This window comes from Heterodontus francisci, chromosome 1 (genome assembly GCF_036365525.1).
Source record: "Heterodontus francisci isolate sHetFra1 chromosome 1, sHetFra1.hap1, whole genome shotgun sequence".
Classification (NCBI taxonomy): domain Eukaryota; kingdom Metazoa; phylum Chordata; class Chondrichthyes; order Heterodontiformes; family Heterodontidae; genus Heterodontus; species Heterodontus francisci.
Genome location: NC_090371.1, coordinates 16,247,451 through 16,266,905, shown reverse-complemented (window position 1 = coordinate 16,266,905; position 19,455 = coordinate 16,247,451). Strand labels below are relative to the sequence as shown.

At 48.8% G+C, this 19,455-nt stretch overlaps 1 protein-coding gene across 6 annotated transcripts in view; it reads right to left on the bottom strand.

The window, feature by feature from the left end:
• Positions 1–19,455, bottom strand: part of si:dkey-183c6.8 (protein O-GlcNAcase) — a 117,907-nt gene that overhangs the window by 16,766 nt on the left and 81,686 nt on the right. For all 6 annotated transcript variants that reach the window (XM_068028692.1, XM_068028691.1, XM_068028695.1 and 3 more), the window contains 4 exons: positions 11,938–12,112; positions 10,777–10,833; positions 7,135–7,220; positions 3,082–3,186 (listed from right to left, as the gene is read on the bottom strand). In XM_068028692.1, coding sequence (XP_067884793.1) covers positions 3,082–3,186; positions 7,135–7,220; positions 10,777–10,833; positions 11,938–12,112 — 423 coding nt within the window. The remainder of the gene's footprint in view (positions 1–3,081; positions 3,187–7,134; positions 7,221–10,776; positions 10,834–11,937; positions 12,113–19,455) is intronic.

The following is a 19,455-nucleotide window of genomic DNA, read 5'->3' as shown; positions in this document are numbered from 1 at the left end:
CGTAAGCAGCTCGTTGAGCTGCTGGCCGACGACGGATCCTCCATCACGGATCCGGAGGGAATGGGACTCCTGGTCCATACCTATTACAGTGCGTTGTTCTCTCCGAATCTGTCCAGTGAGGATGCGCGCAGAGTTTTGTGAGATGACCTGTCAAAGGTCAGCCCAGAGAGCGCCGAAGGATTGGAGGCTCCGCTCACGTTGGCGGAGATGACCGGCGCCCTCTACCAGCTCTCGAGGGGAAAATCCCTGGGGCTGGACGGGCTGACCATGGAGCTCCTCAGGGCGTTCTGGGATGTCCTGGGGGATGATTACGCACGGATCCTGGGGGAAAGCCTGGTAACCGGGCAGATGCCCCTCTCGTGGCGCAGGGCGGTCACTGTCCTGCTGCCGAAGCGGGGTGATCTCCGCCTGCTTAAAAACTGGCGTCCGGTCCCCCTCCTCAGCACGGATTATAAGATCTTTGCCCGGGCTATGTCTACCCGCCTGGGCTCCCTGCTGGCCCACATGATCCACCCCGACCAGTCCTACTGGTCCCGGGCCGCTCCATTCAGGGCAACATCCACCTGATCCAGGAACTGATCCATCTTTCCCAGAGGACTGGTCTGTCGGTCGCCTTTCTCTCCCTCAATCAGGAGAAGGCGTTTGACAGGGTGGATCACGAATACCTTTTCGGGACTCTGCGCGCATTCGGACTCGGGCCACATTTTCTGGCCCGGGTCCGACTTTTATACACCGCAGCAGAGTGTCTGGTCAAAGTTAATGGGTCCTTGACGGCGCCCCTTCACTTTGGGAGAGGAGTGCGTCAGGGATGCCCCATGCCCGGCCAATTGTATACCAACTGTGTGGAGCCGTTCCTGTGCCTGCTTCGCAGGAGGATGCACGACTGCCAGCAGACCCTTTCTGCCACGTCCTCCGCGAGGATCAATTGGAAGAAATGTTCCGGACTCCTCGTTGGTCAGTGGCGGGCGGACTCCCTGCCGGAGGAGATGACACCTTTTGCGTGGAGCACCACACACCTCCTCTATCTGAGAGTCCACCTTAGCCCCGCTGAGGAAGCCTGGCCAGCAAACTGGCAGAAGTTGGAGGTGAAAGTCACCGCTCGGCTGGGGCGCTGGACAGGACTGCTCCGAGTGCTTTCCTACAGGGTCCGAGCACTGGTCATAAACCAACTGGTGGCCTCGATGCTGTGGTACCGGTTGGTCACTTGCCACCAAGATCTAGAAGAAGCTCGTCGATTTCTTATGGGGCAAGTGGAAACACTGGGTCTCTGCCGCAGTCCTGAGTCTCCCGATTGTGGAGGGCGGCCAGTCGCTGGTGTGCGTCCGCACCCAGGCTGCAACTCTCCGCCTTCGAAGACTTCAGAGATACTTGTACGTCAAGCGTCCACCCAGATGGTGTGCGCTGGGGACGTATTTTTTCCGCCAATGTCACTGCCTTCAAGACGGCACGCAGCTCCCGGCGGAGACCGTTAGCCGCGCTTCTCTGAGGGAGTTGCCTGTCTTTTACCGGGATCTATTCAGAGTCTGGAACATGGTCACCTCCAGTCAGGGCACTCACCCGCCGGGGGAGCAAAGCGCCTCAGCTGTCCGGGCGGCTGACTCCGGGGGCAGACCAATGGGCAGAGGGGTAGCCGATGCCCCCGGGACACCCCACACTGTGGGTGGCGAGGGGGCTCGGGAGCGCAGAGTGCTCCCAGCCGAACTGACCCCCTCTCAGCTGGAACTGCTCATCGGACCCAGGCCCCGAAACCCTCCTCAGGAGCCGGTCCCGCACAATCCGAGCTGCCTCTTGGAAATGCCCTCCGTGCTATTCCAGTCGGCATGGAGGGGTTTCCTGTATGGGCTGCTCCTGCACACTCTCCACTTCCTCGCCCTCGTCAGCCGGCCAGACACACCCTAGCGGTCCGTGTTGCCATCTGGCGGCGAGGGGAAACCCCGATGGAGGTCTCTCTATGCAGGAGTCTTCGCCTTTACACTGGGGACCGGGGGTGGAGGGTGCTGCACAGGGCAGTCCCGTGCAATAGACTTTTAAGTAGGTTCACGGACTCCCAGGCCGCCTGTACTTTCTGCGGCCTGGACGAGTCCGTGTTCCATGTCTATATGGAATGTGCGAGGTTGCAGCCCCTCTGAGTATTTAAAGGGGCTGCTCCTCAAGTTTTGGTTGCACTTCAGCCCCACGCTCCTGATCTTTGGGCACCCGGTGCGGAGGGGCGTGCACTGGGAGGAGGATCTCCTCGTCGGTCTGCTCCTGGGCCTGGCCAAGGAGGCAATTCACAGGTCCAGGCTGCAGGCCGTCGGGGGGTCCATCCTCGCTGATTGCCTACCCCTCTTCCGAGGTTACGTTCGCGCCCGGGTGTCCCTGGAGAAGGAGCATGTGGTGTCCGCCGGCACGCTTGAGGCCTTCCGCGAACAGTGGGCACCGCAGGGGCTGAAGTTCATCATCGATGCAGACAATGCTGTTTTAATTGGAGTTTTTGTTTTATTTATCTGTTTTTAATAAAGTTATTTTAAAATGTATATAAAGGTGGCCTGGGGAATAAAACCACCTCAACAAAAATATATAAAAGGGGTTTGGGGTATCAAGCCCACCTTAAAAAAAAACAGTGTTAGGCACAGAGTAAAGCTCCCTCTACACGGTCTCATCAAACACTCCCAATGCAGGTACAGCACGGGAGTTAGATACAGAGTAAAGCTCCCTCTACACTGTCCCATCAAACACTCCCAGTGCAGGTACAGCACGGGAGTTAGATACAGAGTAAAGCTCCATCGACACTTTCCCATCAAACACTCCCAGTGCAGGTACAGCACGGGGGTTAGATACAGAGTAATGCTCCCTCTACACTGTCCCATCAAACATTCCCAGTGCAGGTACAGCACGAGGTTAGATACAGAGTAAAGCTCCCTCTACACTGTCCCATCAAACAGTCAGCAGAGAGGGATTAAGCTTTCATCTCATCTTCAGCTGGGTCACCATTCAAAATCAGCTGTCAGAGTTGAGGAGGCAGCTCCCTCCCTCCCTCCCCCCACCCCCTCACTGCCTCACTCAGTCCCATGAACTCCCATTATTAGCGGATGTGTTTACCTTGTCCTCCTGAACGAATGGTCGAATGGTGTAAGGTTTCACTGAGGGGAAGAGTGGAGGAGGATGGTTAAAGAGGTCACTGCTACTGGTGACCGGCAGCATCATCTGTAAACAAGTGGAATCAAAACTGCAGTCATTAGTTCGCAATACACTCCGAAGGTAGGAACAGCAGGAGGCCATTCAGCCCCTCTAGCCTGTTCTGCCATTCAATGAGATCATGGCTGATCTGTATCAGAGCTGAAAGACAGACTCTCCTTTCCCCGCTTCAGGACATCCCAAAGGGCTTTACTGACGAAAGTCTCTGGGATGGGGCTTGAACCTACAATCGAGAGCACTACCCACTGGGCCACTCAGGGAGCCCCAACGATACTATTACAGAGCAAGTTTTCCAGAAACCAAGCTCAAAATGAACATTTTTCCTTTGGAAATCAGAATGAACAATCTCAGCCATGACCCCCACAATTATTGACTAATCAATGGGAGTACCCACTCATCCATCACCCACACCCTGTTCATGACAGATGACACATTACACCTGAATTAACACACACGGATCTTTTTGGTGAATTTAATGACTTTTTTTGCACCCACCATGCCTGGATTTCATGGAAATTTGCTACTTCTTGGAAAAGGTGATCTTGAAGACAATGCACACAGAATAAATGGGATTTTTAAAAATTTGTTTGTGGGATGTGGGCGTCACTGGCTAGGCCAGCATTTATTACCCATCCCTAATTGCCCTTGAGCTGAGTGGTTTGCTAGGCCATTTCAGAGGGTATTTTAAGAGTCAGCGACGTTGCTGTGGATCTGGAGTCACATGTAGGCCAGACCAGGTAAGGGTGGCAGATTTCCTTCCCTGAGGGACATTAATGAATCAGATGGTTTTTTACAACAATCGACAATAGTTTCATGGTCACCATTAGTCTAGCTTTTAATTCCAAATTTATTTATTGAATTCAAATTTCATCATCTGCTGTGGTGGGATTCGAACCCATGTCCCCAGAGCATTAGCCTGGGGCTCTGCATTGCGAGTCCAGTGATATTACCACTACACCACCATCTCCTCAATCCAATGTTACCTCTAAACTGCATGGGTGCACACCCACGCAGTAATCTGGAACTTACCGTGTAGGTAGCAAACAAGCAGCACACAGCCAACATTCCCGGGCAGCAATCTTTAAGGGACCACGCAATACAACAGAATGCACAAAAGCAAAGAGAAATTAGAGGGAAGATTGCTCCCATCCGTTACTGTACGGCTCATTTGCTTCTGTGTCCTTTCCTTTATAAAGTACGGTAGACACTGGGTTAATAGGAAACATTCACTCCCATTTGACACACCACATCATCCTGCAGCTCCACCCAACTGATCCACCAAGCTGTTTTAATTTTGAGATGGAGGAGATGTCAACTCACAGAATCGTTACAGCGCAGAAGGCGGCCATTCGGCCCATCGTGTTTGTACCGGCTCTCCGAATGAGCAATTCACTTAATGTCATTCCCCAGCTTCTCCCTGTAACCCTGCACATTCTTCCTTTTCAGGTAACAGTCCAATTCCCCTTTGAAAGCCTCAATTGAACCTGCCTCCACCACATTCTCAGGCAGCGCATTCCAGATCCTAACCACTCGCTGCGTGAAAAAAAGTTTTCCCTCGTTTCGCTTTTGCACCTTTTGCCAATCACTTTAAACCTGTGCCCTCTTGTTCTCGATTCTTTCACGAGTGGGATCAGTTTCTCCCGATCTACTCTGTCCAGACCCCTCATGATCGTGAATACCTCTATCAAATCTCCTCTCAGCCTTCTCTTCTCCAAGGAAAACATTCCAAACTTCTCCAATCTATCTTCATAGCTGAAATTCCTCATCCCTGGAACCATTCTCGTGAATCCTTTCTGTACTCTCTCCAATGCCTTCACATCTTTCCTAAAGTGCAGTGCACAGAATTGGACACAATATTCCAGCCGAGGCTGAAGTGTCTTATGTAAGTTCAACATAACTTCCTTGTCCTTGTACTCTATGCCCCTATTAATAAAGCCCAGGTTACTGTATGCTATATTGTTAGGAAAATGCTTCTGTTTTTGTAAAAACATTTTTTTGAGGATTCATAATCAAAGTGGAGAAATGTTGGACCAGTTTTTCTTTCAAGAGGGTCATCAAGAGGACACTGAAAGGACTTGTGTGACAACAACATTTACTGGCTGTCACATGACTCAAGTTAAAACTAGAACAGAAACCCTGGTAACTGGGGAAAGATGTGTGCAGAGAGGTGACAGGTCAGAAGGTTTCTGTTTCTGGTTGCACTTTTGAATTGTTTTGAGTTGGGAATGAACTGTTTAAAAAGGGTTGGAATTTTTAAAAAATCAGCCTGGAGGGCAGAACCCTGCAGGAGAAGGGGAGAAGAAGAAAAAAAGGAGAGAACTTGCAAGGAGAGAAGAGAATTCCCAAGAAAGGAGAGAGGACCACAACCCAGCTCAGCTTTCCAGCACCTCTCTAAAAGACTCTGAGAAGTCCACTGCGTCAGCTCATCTTGTCTCCTGTCTTTCAAGCAAAGCCTGCTAAATTAATTCTCGATGCCGCCTAAAAAGAACTGTTCTAAAAGATCTCAGTGACCCATCTATGTGTACTCGGAGGCCAGACTGTATGTCAGTTTTGGAACACAACATATGTCATCTGCTGTTTCTTCAAGAATGAGCAAGTATTCAGCCCAAGTGTTTTTTTTATCTGTAACAGAGCTCTAAACAAAAATCATTTTCATTTTTTCCAGTTAACCGGTATATGTGTGTGTGCAAGTGTGAGGGGCTAAGGTAAAAAGGGAACTGTAATATTTCAATCTGTGTGTTTATGCTTTACTTCATTACTGGTTAAGACTTGTTTTATAATAAACTGATAATTTTGTTGTTTATTAAAGAAACCTGGTCGGTGTGTTTTATTCTGGGATAAAAATAGAATCTATGATTGACTGTATCGGTAACTGGGAAAAAATTTAAATATATGTTGTGACCTGTGGAGAAGTGGAACCAGAATAAACAGTGCACTGCTCCTGCCTCAGTTGTAACATTATTAACCACTCTCTCAACCTGTCCTGCCATCTTCAATGACTTATTCACATAGACCCCCAGGTCCCTCTGCTCCTGCACCCAATTTACAGTTGTATCCTTTATGTTATATTGTCTCTCCCTGTCCTTCCAATCACGAACAGCACTCTTCCACTGTGAGTCAGAAGGTTCTGGGTTCGAGTCCCACTCCATAGACTTGAGCACAAAATCCAGGCGGGCGCTGCAATGCATTACTGAGGGAGTGCTGCACTGTTGGAGGTGCTGTCTTTCGGATGCCCCGTCTGCCCTCTCAGGTGGAGGTGAAAGATCCCACACCACTATTGCAAAGAGTAGAAGAATTTTCTACAGTTTCTTGGACAATTTTTATCCCTCAACCAACTTCACTAACACCAGCCAAGAATGTGTCAGAGGGAGAACACACCCTCTCCCAAAATAAACATGAGGAATCCAACAGCATGAAAGCAGCCCCTCCCTCCACTGCCCACCCTCACCAATTCCACTCAATCGAACTCTAGCCAATCAGCTCAATCAACAACAACAACTTAGGTTTATATAGCACCTTAACGCAGTAAACATCCCAAGGCGCTTCATGGGAATGCAATCAAATAAAATTTGACACCAAACTACGTAAGGAGATATTAGGACAGGTAAGCAAAAGCTTGCTCAAAGAGGTAAAGCTTAAGAAGCATCTTAGAGGAGGTGAGAGAGAGAGAGAGAGGTAGAGAGAGGCCGGGAAGTTGAGGGAGGAAATTCCCGAGCTTAGGGCCTCGGCAGCTGAAGGCACTGCCGCCAATGGTGGAGGAATTAAAACAGAGGAAGTGCAAGAGAGCAGAATTGGAGGCGCGCAGTGATATCTCGTAGAGTTGCAGGGCTGAAGGAATTCGAGATAGGGAGGGATTTGAACACGTGGGTAAGAATTCTAAAATTAAATCTCCAAAGCAAGATTAAAGAGGGGGGAAAGAGGGAGAGGGGAGGAGCATTAAGATGATGATCAGATTACCTGAAACTCTCCTGCGAGGCCTCCTTTGTAGATCCAGGTCTCGCCTGCCACTCCCAAGACGATGGGAGCACTGCCAGTACGGCACCCTGTGAGGCCCACAATTCAAGAGTTTGATTAATTTTTGCTGCACAACTCAAATTTTTGGATTAAAAAAAATTACAACTGACAAGCTGTGGTGGCAAAGCAAATTACTGCGGTTGCTGGAAATCTGAAATAAAAGCAGAAAATGGCGGAAATTCACAGCAGGTCGGGTAACATCTGTGGAGGGAAGAACCAGAGTTAATGTTTCAGATCGATAGCTTTTCATCAGAACTGGAGAAAGTTAGAGAGGTGACAGGTTTTAAACCAGTACAGAGATGGGGAAAGCAGAAAGGAATGAAAGAACAAAAGGGTGAGAGAGGGTGGAAAGCAGGAGAGATTAAATGACCAAAGGGGTGAGGTGCAAGGCAAAAGAAGGTGGTCATCGGACAAGAAAAGAAACTGAAACTGGGCCGAGGGAAGGTGAAAATGACGGCAGCAGAATCATTGCAGTGGAATCCTGTTGAACTGAATCCCATTCATAGTCATCAGTCCCTGTTAACCAGGGCTCCTGGTGGAAAAAAGAAAAAAAAAGACTTGCATTTATATAGCGTCTTTCACGGCCCACCGGCTGTCCCAAAGTGCTTTACAGCACAGCAGAATCCAGGGGCTGCTGCAGAAATGATCTGCTGCCACCGTGCCCCTTCTCTGATCCTACCACACACTATTCGCCAGTTGCAACCGACACTTGGTGTATCAGTCTCAGTAGCTTGTATTGTGATTCTCATTGGTGCCAGGTGACACAACTCAGTTGATCCCCAACAATATAAAAGACTTGCATTTATATAGCGCCTCTCACAACATCCCAAATCAGCCAATGAAGCACAGCCACTGTTGTAAAGTAGGAAACGCAGCATCTGATTTGTGCACAGCAAGCTCCCATGCACAGCAGTGTGACCAGTTAGTAGACAAATATGCACAAGGTGTGAAACCATATGGTTATCAGAACATTGGTGTCAAATTAGATCACCTGAGACTGGAGATCAGGATTCACGATATCAAATACACTGATCAGCCACATAGAACTATGACGAATACAAAGACAGGTTTACAATGCATGTATGGAAATGTAAAAGTGTGGTGAATAATTAAGGGGAGGTGGTGGCGTAGTGGTATTATCACTGGACCAGTAACCCAGAGACCCAGGTATTGCTCTGGAGACGTGGATTCAAATCCCACCACAGCAGAAGGTGGAATTTGAATTCAATTAATAAATCTGGAATTTAAAGCTAGTCTAATGATGGCCATGAAACCATTGTCGATTGTTGTAAAAACACATCTGGTTCACTAATGTCCTTTAGGGAAGGAAATCTGCTGTATTACCTGGTCTGGCTTACAGGTGACTCCAGACCCACAGCAATGTGGTTAACTCTTACATGACCTCTGAAATGGCCTAGCAAGCCATTCAGTTGTATCTAACTGCTACGAAGTCAATAAAAAGGAATGAAACCGGACAGACCACCCGGCAACGACCTAGGCACCGGAAACGACAACGGCAAACCCAGCCCTGTCGACCCAGCAAAGTCCTCCTTACTAACATCTGGGGGCTTGTGCCAAAGTTGGGAGAGCTCTCCCACAGACTAGTCAAGCAACAGCCTGACATAGTCATACTCACGAAATCATACCTTACAGACAATGTCCCAGACACTGCCATCACCATCCCCGGGTATGTCCTGTCCCACCGGCAGGACAGACTCAGCAGAGGTGGCGGCACAGTGGTATACAGTAGGGAGGGAGTTGCCCTGGGAGTCCTCAACATTGACTCCGGACTCCATGATGTCTCATGGCATTAGATCAAACATGGACAAGGAAACCTCCTGCTGATTACCACCTACCGCCCTCCCTCAGCTGATGAGTCAGTACTCCTCCATGTTGAACACCACTTGGAGGAAGCACTGAGGGTGGCGAGGGCACAAAATATACTCTGGGTGGGGGACTTTAATGTCCATCACCAAGAGTGGCTCAGTAGCACCACTACTGACCGAGCTGGCCGAGTCCTAAAGGACATAGCTGCAAGACTGGGTATGTGGCGGGTGGTGAGGGAACCAACAACAGGGGAAAACAGGCTTGACGTCATCCTCACCAATCTGTATTGGTAGGAGTGACCACCGCACAGTCCTTATAGAGACAAAGTCCAGCCTTCACATCGAGGATACCCTCCATCGTGTTGCGTGGCACTACCACCGTGCTAAACGGGATGGATTTCGAACAGATCTAGCAATGCAAAACTGGACATCCATGAGGTGCTGTGGGCCATCAGCGGCAGCAGAATTGTACTCAAACACAATCTGTAACCTCATGGCCCGGCATATCCCCCACTCTACCATTACCATCAAGCCAAGAGTCCAACCCTTGTTCAATGAAGAGTGCAGGAGGGCATGCCAGGAGCAGCACCAGGACAATTAAACAACTAACAGTAGGAGGTGGCTCCACAAATATCCCCATCCTCAATAATAAAAGCAAAATACTGCGGATGCTGGAAATCTGAAACAAAAACAAGAAATGCTGGATTCACTCAGCAGGTCTGGCAGCATCTGTGGAAAGAGAAGCAGAGTTAACGTTTCGGGTCAGTGACCCTTCTTCGGAAGTTGATGATCCATCTCGGCCTCCTCCTGAAGTCCCCAGCATCACAGATGCTAGATTTCAGCCATTTCGATTCACTCCGCGTGATATCAAGAAACGACTGAAGGCATTGGATACGGCAAAAGATATGGGCCCTGACAATATTCCAGCAATAGTACTGAAGACCTGTGCTGCAGAACTTGCCGTGCCCTTAGCCAAGCTGTTCCAGTACAGTTACAACACTGGCATCTACCCAGAAATGTGGAAAATTGCCCAGGTATGTCCTGTACACAAAAAGCAGGACAAGTCCAACCCGGCCAATTACCGCCCCATCAGCCTACTCAACATTCACCACATTCCCATTCATCACCTTCACTGTTACTTCATCAAAAAATTCAATTAGTCAAGTATGATCTGCCTTTTACAAATCCATGCTGGCTATCCTTAATTAACTCAAACCTCTCCAAGTGCTGGGATCACCTTAGCAGTCTCTGGGATGCTCTTCCTTACACCTTCAAGGTCTGGTGATCAAAATCCATTGTGGGTTGAATGTGTCAGGGAATGGTCCTTTTGGCTACACATGCACTGTCTGTTAGTATGCAAATGTTTTTCAGCTAAGTGTCTGGCAGCCCTTTTAACAGGCCTTCTCTTCTTCCTAGCAAGTTTAAAATCAATGTTCATATGACAAAATTATTATGCCTCATTCTTGGCAGGTGGGGGCCTGCAGAACACCTTCCTAACCCTCTCTGCCTCTTCACCAATCATCCCTCCTTTAAAAGATACTCACGCAAACCTACCTCTTTGACTTAAACTTTTGTTCATCAGCCCCATATCTCCTTTTGTGGTTCCATATCAAAATTTGTTTGGTAACACTCCTGTGAAGCACCTTGGGATATCTTATAATGTTAAAGGTGCTATATAAATACAAGTTTTTGTAGTTGAATCTATAATTCCCTGATCACAACAAGAGTTATTATGTCGTTAAAACTCAATAATACTCACACTGGAAGCAGTTCATCCACGAGTTGAATGAGTAGGTGTCTCTCTCGATTCTGCCATCTAGGGAAACAGAATTAATTATGAACAGCAGCTTGTTACAGACATTCAGAATTATTATCAGTGTATTTCCGGTAAAAGAATTTATCCCACCAATAGAATTAAATAAAATCACATCACATTTGTTTCTTCAGAAACACAGGTACAGCAGCTACATCTAGGACCATAGTGTTGTCAATCTGTGCGAGTCCCACCCTCTGGCATTTTCTTTAATACTCAAATCAGTATCGTCACCACAGGAAGAAGCCATTCGGCCCATTGTGTCTGTGCTAGCTCTTTGAACAAGCTATGCGCACTGCCTCACTCCCCTGTTCTTTCTCCCTAGACATGCAATTTTTCCTCTTCAACTATTTATTCAATTCTCTTTTCAAGGCTACGTTTTTTCAATCCTTTAGGCCATTTCAGAGAGCAGTTAAGAGTCAACCACATTGCTGTGCGTCTGGAGTCACATGTAGGCCAGACTGGGTAAGGATGGCAGATTTCTATCTCTAAAGGACTTTAGTGAATCAGATGGCTTTTTAATGACAATCAACTATAGCTTCATGGCACAATTACTGAGATGAGCTTTCAATTCCAGATTTTTAAAAATTAATTAACTGAACTGAAATTCCACTAGCTGTCATGGTGAGATTTGAACCCATGTCCCCAGGGCATTAGCCCTAAACCCTGACTTACTAATATTACCACTGCGCCACCATCTTTTAAGACAGTGCATTCTAGGTCATAACAACTTGCTGTGTAAAAAAATTCCTATTGCCTTTCTGGTTCTTTTGCCAATTATCTTAATAAGTCCATTAACATCAGTCACCAGCCCTGATCACAACAGGTTCACTCACCGATAGAATAGTTTACAGAAGAGAGCAGGAACATTAAGTTGTTGGAGTAAATGCAAATAACACAATCACTTTGGGTTCAACGGTCAAATCTGTCGGGTGTGCTTCTTTGGTTGGCAATCATTTCGAAAGATAAATTGCCCCTGCGCAATATTAAAAGCAACCCCTAGGGCTCACAATCAAACCCAAAGCCAATGTCACTGCACAGTCTCTCTTGCACTCAGCCACTGCCTAATCTTCATCAAGAATGATGTAAATTGAGCTTCTCACTCACCCAGCCACATGACAAAGGCCTTGGTAACGAGTAGCGTGTTCCTGATGTCCCAGAGATAGGGGTAAAGGTCGTAGACAATTGCCCTGTTGGAGCTGCTCATGAACTGCCGGTAGAGCTGGATGATCCTATCACACGCGAGCTGGAACGCGCACGCTCGCGCTCTCCACTCTTCCGCCTGTAGGAGTAAGATGGGATGGTGTGGAGAACAGGTCAAAAGAACGGCATTTACCTCATCTAGCCTGCTCCATCACCCCGTCTTCCCAATTCTCTTACCTGAACTCCTTTCCAGTTCCCTCTTCAACCTCACTCTCCACTTAATAAACAACCAATCGACCTCACTCCCACCCTCGCCTTAATCAACGACCCATTGACCTCACTCCCCCACCCCCGCCTTAATCAATAACCCATTGACCTCACTCCCCCACCCCCGCCTTAATCAATAACCCATTGACCTCACTCCCCCCCGCCTTAATCAATAACCCATTGACCTCACTCCCCCACCCCCGCCTTAATCAATAACCCATTGACCTCACTCCCCACCCCCGCCTTAATCAATAACCCATTGACCTCACTCCCCCCCACCTTAATCAATAACCCATTGACCTCACTCCCCCACCCCCGCCTTAATCAATAACCCATTGACCTCACTCCCCCCCACCTTAATCAATAACTCATCGACCTCACTCCCCAACGCCGCCTTAATAAACAACCCACTGTGCCGGGCGGCACAGTGGCGCAGTGGTTAGCACCGCAGCCTCACAGCTCCAGGGACCCGGGTTCGATTCCGGGTACTGCCTGTGTGGAGTTTGCAAGTTCTCCCTGTGTCTGCGTGGGTTTTCTCCGGGTGCTCCGGTTTCCTCCCACAAGCCAAAAGACTTGCAGGTTGATAGGTAAATTGGCCATTATAAATTGTCACTAGTATAGGTAGGTGGTAGGGGAATATAGGGATAGGTGGGGATGTTTGGTCGGAATATGGGATTAGTGTAGGATTAGTATAAATGGGTGGTTGATGTTCGGCACAGACTCGGTGGGCCGAAGGGCCTGTTTCAGTGCTGTATCTCTAATCTAATCTAATCTAAACCTCACTTCCACGTCCTCTCTTAATTAATGATCCAGCGACCTCTCTCTCCCCTTAATAAACGGACACATCAACCACATTCCCCATCCTCTCCTTTAACAATAATCCACCCATCCTTCATCCTGCCCTTTTTTCAGTGATCAATCTAGTTGCCTTTTGAATCAGTCCCTCTTTATTCGATAGGTAAGTGGCTCAAAGTAATTATTCCTTTCTTGTGGGGATGTGAGAAGGGACTGTAAATTTTGTGCTCAAGATATGGAGGCTTTCCCACTAAAGCCCCCAGAGTTGGCATCAAGCACTCTCAGGGTCAGACAGGGTGTGGCTCAACTCTCTCCTCTCCTCCCAAAGTCTTCCTCAGTCCTCCGCGCAGTTTATCAACCTTTTCCCCACAACTCTTCTACCTGTCACTTGTCTCTGATGCCAAACCAGGTGGACAAGAAAAAGTGGCAGAGTTAGAAAGATGGAAGAAGTTATATGCCAAAAACACTGATTAAAATAAATGTGGGTAAGACTGGGCCATTGTGTGTCTGTGCGTGCGTGTCACTGTATGCATGTGCGTGAGTGTGTGTATGTCTGTATGTGTGTGTCTATCTCTGTGTATGTGTGTGTCTGTGTGTCTTTCTGTGTCTCTATGTGCACGTGTCTATGTGTGTGTATTGTGTCTGTCTGTATGCGTGTCCGTCTATGTGTGCACGTGTATCTGTGTGTGTCTGTGTGTCTGTGAGTATCTCTGTGCGTGTCTGTGTCTGTGTGTCTGTCTGTTTGTATGTCTGTCTGTCTCTGTGTGTGGGTCCTTAACAAGCACGTTTAATGATTTTGCTGTGAATGGAGATGCCCATTTTGTCTGCGATGCCCTTGCGCCAAGAAATCAGAGCAAACAGTGACCTTGTGATTGAAACTCCATCCAACACTCTCTTCGGATTGGCCCCTACCCCTCGTGTCTTTACTGAGATCAAAGTGAGAATTTTATGTTAAGTCAGCAGCAAGTGGACTTTGGAACCTCCGAGGAACACTGTCCCACTTCCTAGGAACGATGTCCCCCTTCCCAGGAACGATGTCCCCCTTCCCAGGAACGATGTCCCACTTGCCAGGAACAATGTCCCCCTTCCCAGGAACAATGTCCCCCTTCCCAGGAACGATGTCCCCCTTCCCAGGAACACTGTCCCCCTTCCCAGGAACGATGTCCCCCTTCCCAGGAACGATGTCCCCCTTCCCAGGAACACTGTCCCCCTTCCCAGGAACACTGTCCCCCTTCCCAGGAACACTGTCCCACTTGCCAGGAACACTGTCCCACTTGCCAGGAACGATGTCCCCCTTCCCAGGAACACTGTCCCCCTTCCCAGGAACGATGTCCCCCTTCCCAGGAATGATGTCCCCCTTCCCAGGAACGATGTCCCCCTTCCCAGGAACACTGTCCCCCTTCCCAGGAACACTGTCCCACTTGCCAGGAACACTGTCCCCCTTCCCCGGAATGATGTCCTCCTTCCCAGGAACACTGTCCCCCTTCCCAGGAACACTGTCCCCCTTCCCAGGAACAATGTCCCCCTTCCCAGGAACACTGTCCCACTTCCCAGGAACGATGTCCCCCTTCCCAGGAACGATGTCCCCCTTCCCAGGAACGATGTCCCCCTTCCCAGGAACGATGCCCCACTTCCCAGGAACGATGTCCCCCTTCCCAGGAACGATGTCCCCCTTCCCAGGAACACTGTCCCCCTTCCCAGGAACGATGTCCCACTTGCCAGGAACAATGTCCCCCTTCCCAGGAACAATGTCCCCCTTCCCAGGAACGATGTCCCCCTTCCCAGGAACACTGTCCCCCTTCCCAGGAACGATGTCCCCCTTCCCAGGAACGATGTCCCCCTTCCCAGGAACACTGTCCCCCTTCCCAGGAACACTGTCCCACTTGCCAGGAACACTGTCCCACTTGCCAGGAACAATGTCCCCCTTCCCAGGAACACTGTCCCCCTTCCCAGGAACACTGCCCCCCTTCCCAGGAACACTGTCCCCCTTCCCAGGAACGATGTCCCCCTTCCCAGGAACACTGTCCCCCTTCCCAGGAACACTGTCCCCCTTCCCAGGAACGATGTCCCCCTTCCCAGGAACGATGTCCCCCTTCCCAGGAACACTGTCCCCCTTCCCAGGAACACTGTCCCCCTTCCCAGGAACACTGTCCCACTTGCCAGGAACACTGTCCCACTTGCCAGGAACACTGTCCCCCTTCCCCGGAATGATGTCCTCCTTCCCAGGAACACTGTCCCCCTTCCCAGGAACACTGTCCCCCTTCCCAGGAACACTGCCCCCCTTCCCAGGAACACTGTCCCCCTTCCCAGGAACGATGTCCCCCTTCCCAGGAACACTGTCCCCCTTCCCAGGAACACTGTCCCCCTTCCCAGGAACGATGTCCCCCTTCCCAGGAACGATGTCCCCCTTCCCAGGAACACTGTCCCCCTTCCCAGGAACACTGTCCCCCTTCCCAGGAACACTGTCCCACTTGCCAGGAACACTGTCCCCCTTCCCCGGAATGATGTCCTCCTTCCCAGGAACACTGTCCCCCTTCCCAGGAACACTGTCCCCCTTCCCAGGAACAATGTCCCCCTTCCCAGGAACACTGTCCCACTTCCCAGGAACGATGTCCCCCTTCCCAGGAACGATGTCCCCCTTCCCAGGAACGATGCCCCACTTCCCAGGAACGATGTCCCCCTTCCCAGGAACGATGTCCCACTTCCCAGGAACACTGTCCCACTTCCCAGGAACACTGTCCCACTTCCCAGGAACGATGTCCCACTTCCCAGGAACAATGTCCCCCTTCCCAGGAACAATGTCCCCCTTCCCAGGAACAATGTCCCCCTTCCCAGGAACGTTGTCCCCCTTCCCAGGAACAATACCCACTGCTGGAGGGCAAGGATCCTAACATTCAGAAAACGGGACTTCAAATGTCCAGGAAGGTAGCTGAAGGTCAACTTTACGCTTAAAAAGAGTATATGAGATCCATAACTTTATAAACAGAGGCACAGAGAACAAAAACAAGGAGGTTATGCTCAACCTTTATAAGATGCTGGTTAGGCCTCAACTGAATTTTATCCCCCAGGACTGGCAGGAAAGTGGCAGAGGGGTGAAAATGGGAAATCCCACCCCTACCCTCACCAATGCACCCAACTTTAACAGAAGTGTGTTGCTTCTTGAGGTGGGTCCATCATTTAAATATTTTAATGAGGCTCAAATGTTACCAGGGTAACTCGGCAAATAAGGGAGGCGGAAATGACTGGATCCAGCAGGTAAGTGAATTTCCAGCAGTGCTTGTGGGCGAAGAGGAGGAGTGCCCCACCCCCCACTGCCGCTGGTCTACCACCCCTCCCCAGTATAAACTGCTAACCTTCCCACTATCTCCCTACCCCTAAATTCCTAAGCCCCAGTACCCCATGTCTGGACCTCCCAAACAAATTTCTCCAGCACCCCCTTATCTCTCTAGCCCTCTCACGCCTCCTGATCTCTCCATCTCCACTCCCCCTGATTTCTCCAGCTCCGCAACCCATCGCTTCGCCCCCTCATCCCACCCCAAGATCTTTTCATCCCCTGAACCCCCCACCCCAGATTTCTCCATTCCCATGCTTTGCTCCCCCCCAGAGCTCTCCATTCTCCACGTCGCACTCTCCTCCTCCGTCCCCCACTCCCCCCACCCCCCCCGCGACCAACAAGATATCTCTGCCCCTGCCTCCCTTGACTTCTCCCCGGCTCTCACACCCCACTAGGCATGGAGATAGATCAATAGAGAAGCAGCGGCAGACATTTAAGGGGATATTTCAGAATACTCAGGATAAGTATATTCCTACTATAAAGAAAAATTCTAAGGGGAGGGACCCACCATCCGTGGTTAACTAAAGAAGTTAAGGAAAGCATCAAACTTAAGTAAAAGGCATATCATAAGATCATAAGATCATAAGAACTAGGAGCAGGAGTAGGCCGTCCGGCCCCTCGAGCCTGCTCCGCCATTCAATAAGATCATGGCTGATCTTTTCATGGACTCAGATCCACTTACCCGCGCTCTCACCGTATCCCTTAATTCCTTTATTGTTCAAAAAGATATCTACCTTAGCTTTAAAGACGTTTACTGAAGAAGCGTCAACTACTTCACTGGGCAAGGAATTCCATAGATTAACAACCCTCTGGGTGAAGAAGTTCCTTCTTAATTCAGTCCTAATTCTGCTCCCTCTAATCTTGAGGCTCTGCCCTCTTGTCCGAGCTTCACCTGCCAGTGGAAACATCCTCGCTACTTGTATCTTATCTATTCCCTTCATAATTTTATATGTTTCTATAAGATCCCCCCTCATTCTTCTGAATTCCGATGAATATAATCCCAATCTACTCAGTCTCTCCTCATAAGCCAACCCCCTCAACTCCGGAATCAACCTAGTGAACCTCCTCTGCACCCTCTCCAGTGCCAGTACATCCTTTCTCAAGTAAGGAGACCAAAACTGCACACAGTACTCCAGGTGCAGCCTCACCAGTACCTTATATAGCTGCAACATAACCTCTCTGCTTTTAAACTCGGTCCCTTTAGCAATGAAGGACAAAATTCCATTTGCCTTCCTAATTACTTGCTGTACCTGCAGACCAACCTTCTACGATTCATGCACAAGGACACCCAGGTCCCTCTGCATAGCAGCATGCTGCAACTTTTTACCATTCAAGTAATAATCCTTTTTACTGTTACTCCTACCAAAATGAATGACTTCACATTTATTAACACTGTATTCCATCTGCCAGACCTTTGCCCACTCACTCAATGTATCTATGTTCCTCTGCAAAGTTTCACAGTCATCTGCACACTTTGCTCTGCCACTCATCTTAGTGTCATCTGCAAACTTTGACACCCTACACGTGGTCCCCAACTCCAAATCATCTATATAAATTGTAAATAATTGCGGTCCCAACACCGATCCCTGAGGCACACCACTAGTGACTGACTGCCAACCAGAATAGCACTCATTTATCCCCACTCTCTGCTTCCTGTTAGTCAACCAATCCTCTATCCATGCTAATACTTTACCCCTGACGTCATGCATCCTTATCTTATGCAGCAGCCTCTTGTGCAGCACCTTGTCGAAGACCTTTTGGAAATCTAGGTACACCACATCCACTGGGTCCCCATTGTCCACCTTGCTCATAATGTCATCATAGAATTCCAAAAGATTTGTCAAGCATGACCAGCCCTTCACGAACCCATGCTGCGTCTGCCCAACGGGACAATTTCTATCGAGATGCCCTGCTATTTCTTCCTTGATAATAGACTCAAGCATCTTCCCCACTACAGAGGTTAAGCTAACCGGTCTATAATTCCCCATCTTTTGTCTACCTCCCTTTTTAAACAGTGGCGTCACATCTGCTGTTTCCAATCTGTTGGGACTACCCCAGAGTCCAGCGAATTTTGGAAAATTACCGCTAGTGCACCTGCTATTTCTCCCGCCATCTCTTTTAGTACCCTGGGATGCATTCCATCAGGGCCAGGAGACTTATCAATCCTTAGCTCCATTAGCTTGCCCAACACTACCTCTTCCGTAATAATGATTGTTTCCAGGTCCTCACCTACGTTCGTCTCTTTGTCAATTACTGGCATGTTATTAATGTCCTCCACTGTGAAGACCGATACAATATACCTGTTCAATGCCTCGACCATTTCATCATATCCCATAACTAAATTCCCCTTCTCATCCTCTAAAGGACCAACGTTTACTTTCGCCACTCTTTTTCGTTGTATATATTTATAGAAACTTTTGCTATCTGTCTTTATATTCTGTGCTAGTTTTTTCTCATGTTCTATCTTACTTTTCTTTAGAGCTCTTTTTGTGGCTTTCTGTTGACCTTTAAAGTTTTCCCAATCTTCTAGTTTCATGCTGTTTTTGGCCACTTTGTATGCCTTCTCTTTCAATTTGATAGCCTCCCTTATTTCCTGAGACACCCATGGCAGATTACCCCTTTTCTTCCAGTCCTTCCTTTTCACTGGAATATACTTTTGCTGAGCACTTTGAAAAATTGCTTTGAAAGTCCTCCACTGCTCGTCAACTGTCCCACCGTAAAATCTTTGTTTCCAGTCTACTTTAGCCAAGTCCTCCCTCATTCTATTGTAGTCCCCCTTGTTCAAGCGCAGGACCCTGGTATTGGATTTTATCTTCACACTCTCCATCTGTATTCTAAATTCAACCATACTGTGATCACTCCTTCCAAGAGGATCCCTAACTATGAGGTCATTAATTATTCCTGTCTCATTACACAGGACTAGATCTAGGATAGCTTGCTCCCTCGTCGGTTCCATTACATACTGTTCAAGAAAACTATCACGGATACACTCAACGAACTCCTCCTCAAGGCTACCCTGACTGAGCTGGTTCGACCAATCTACATGTAGATTAAAATCCCCCATGATAATTGCCGTACCATTTTTA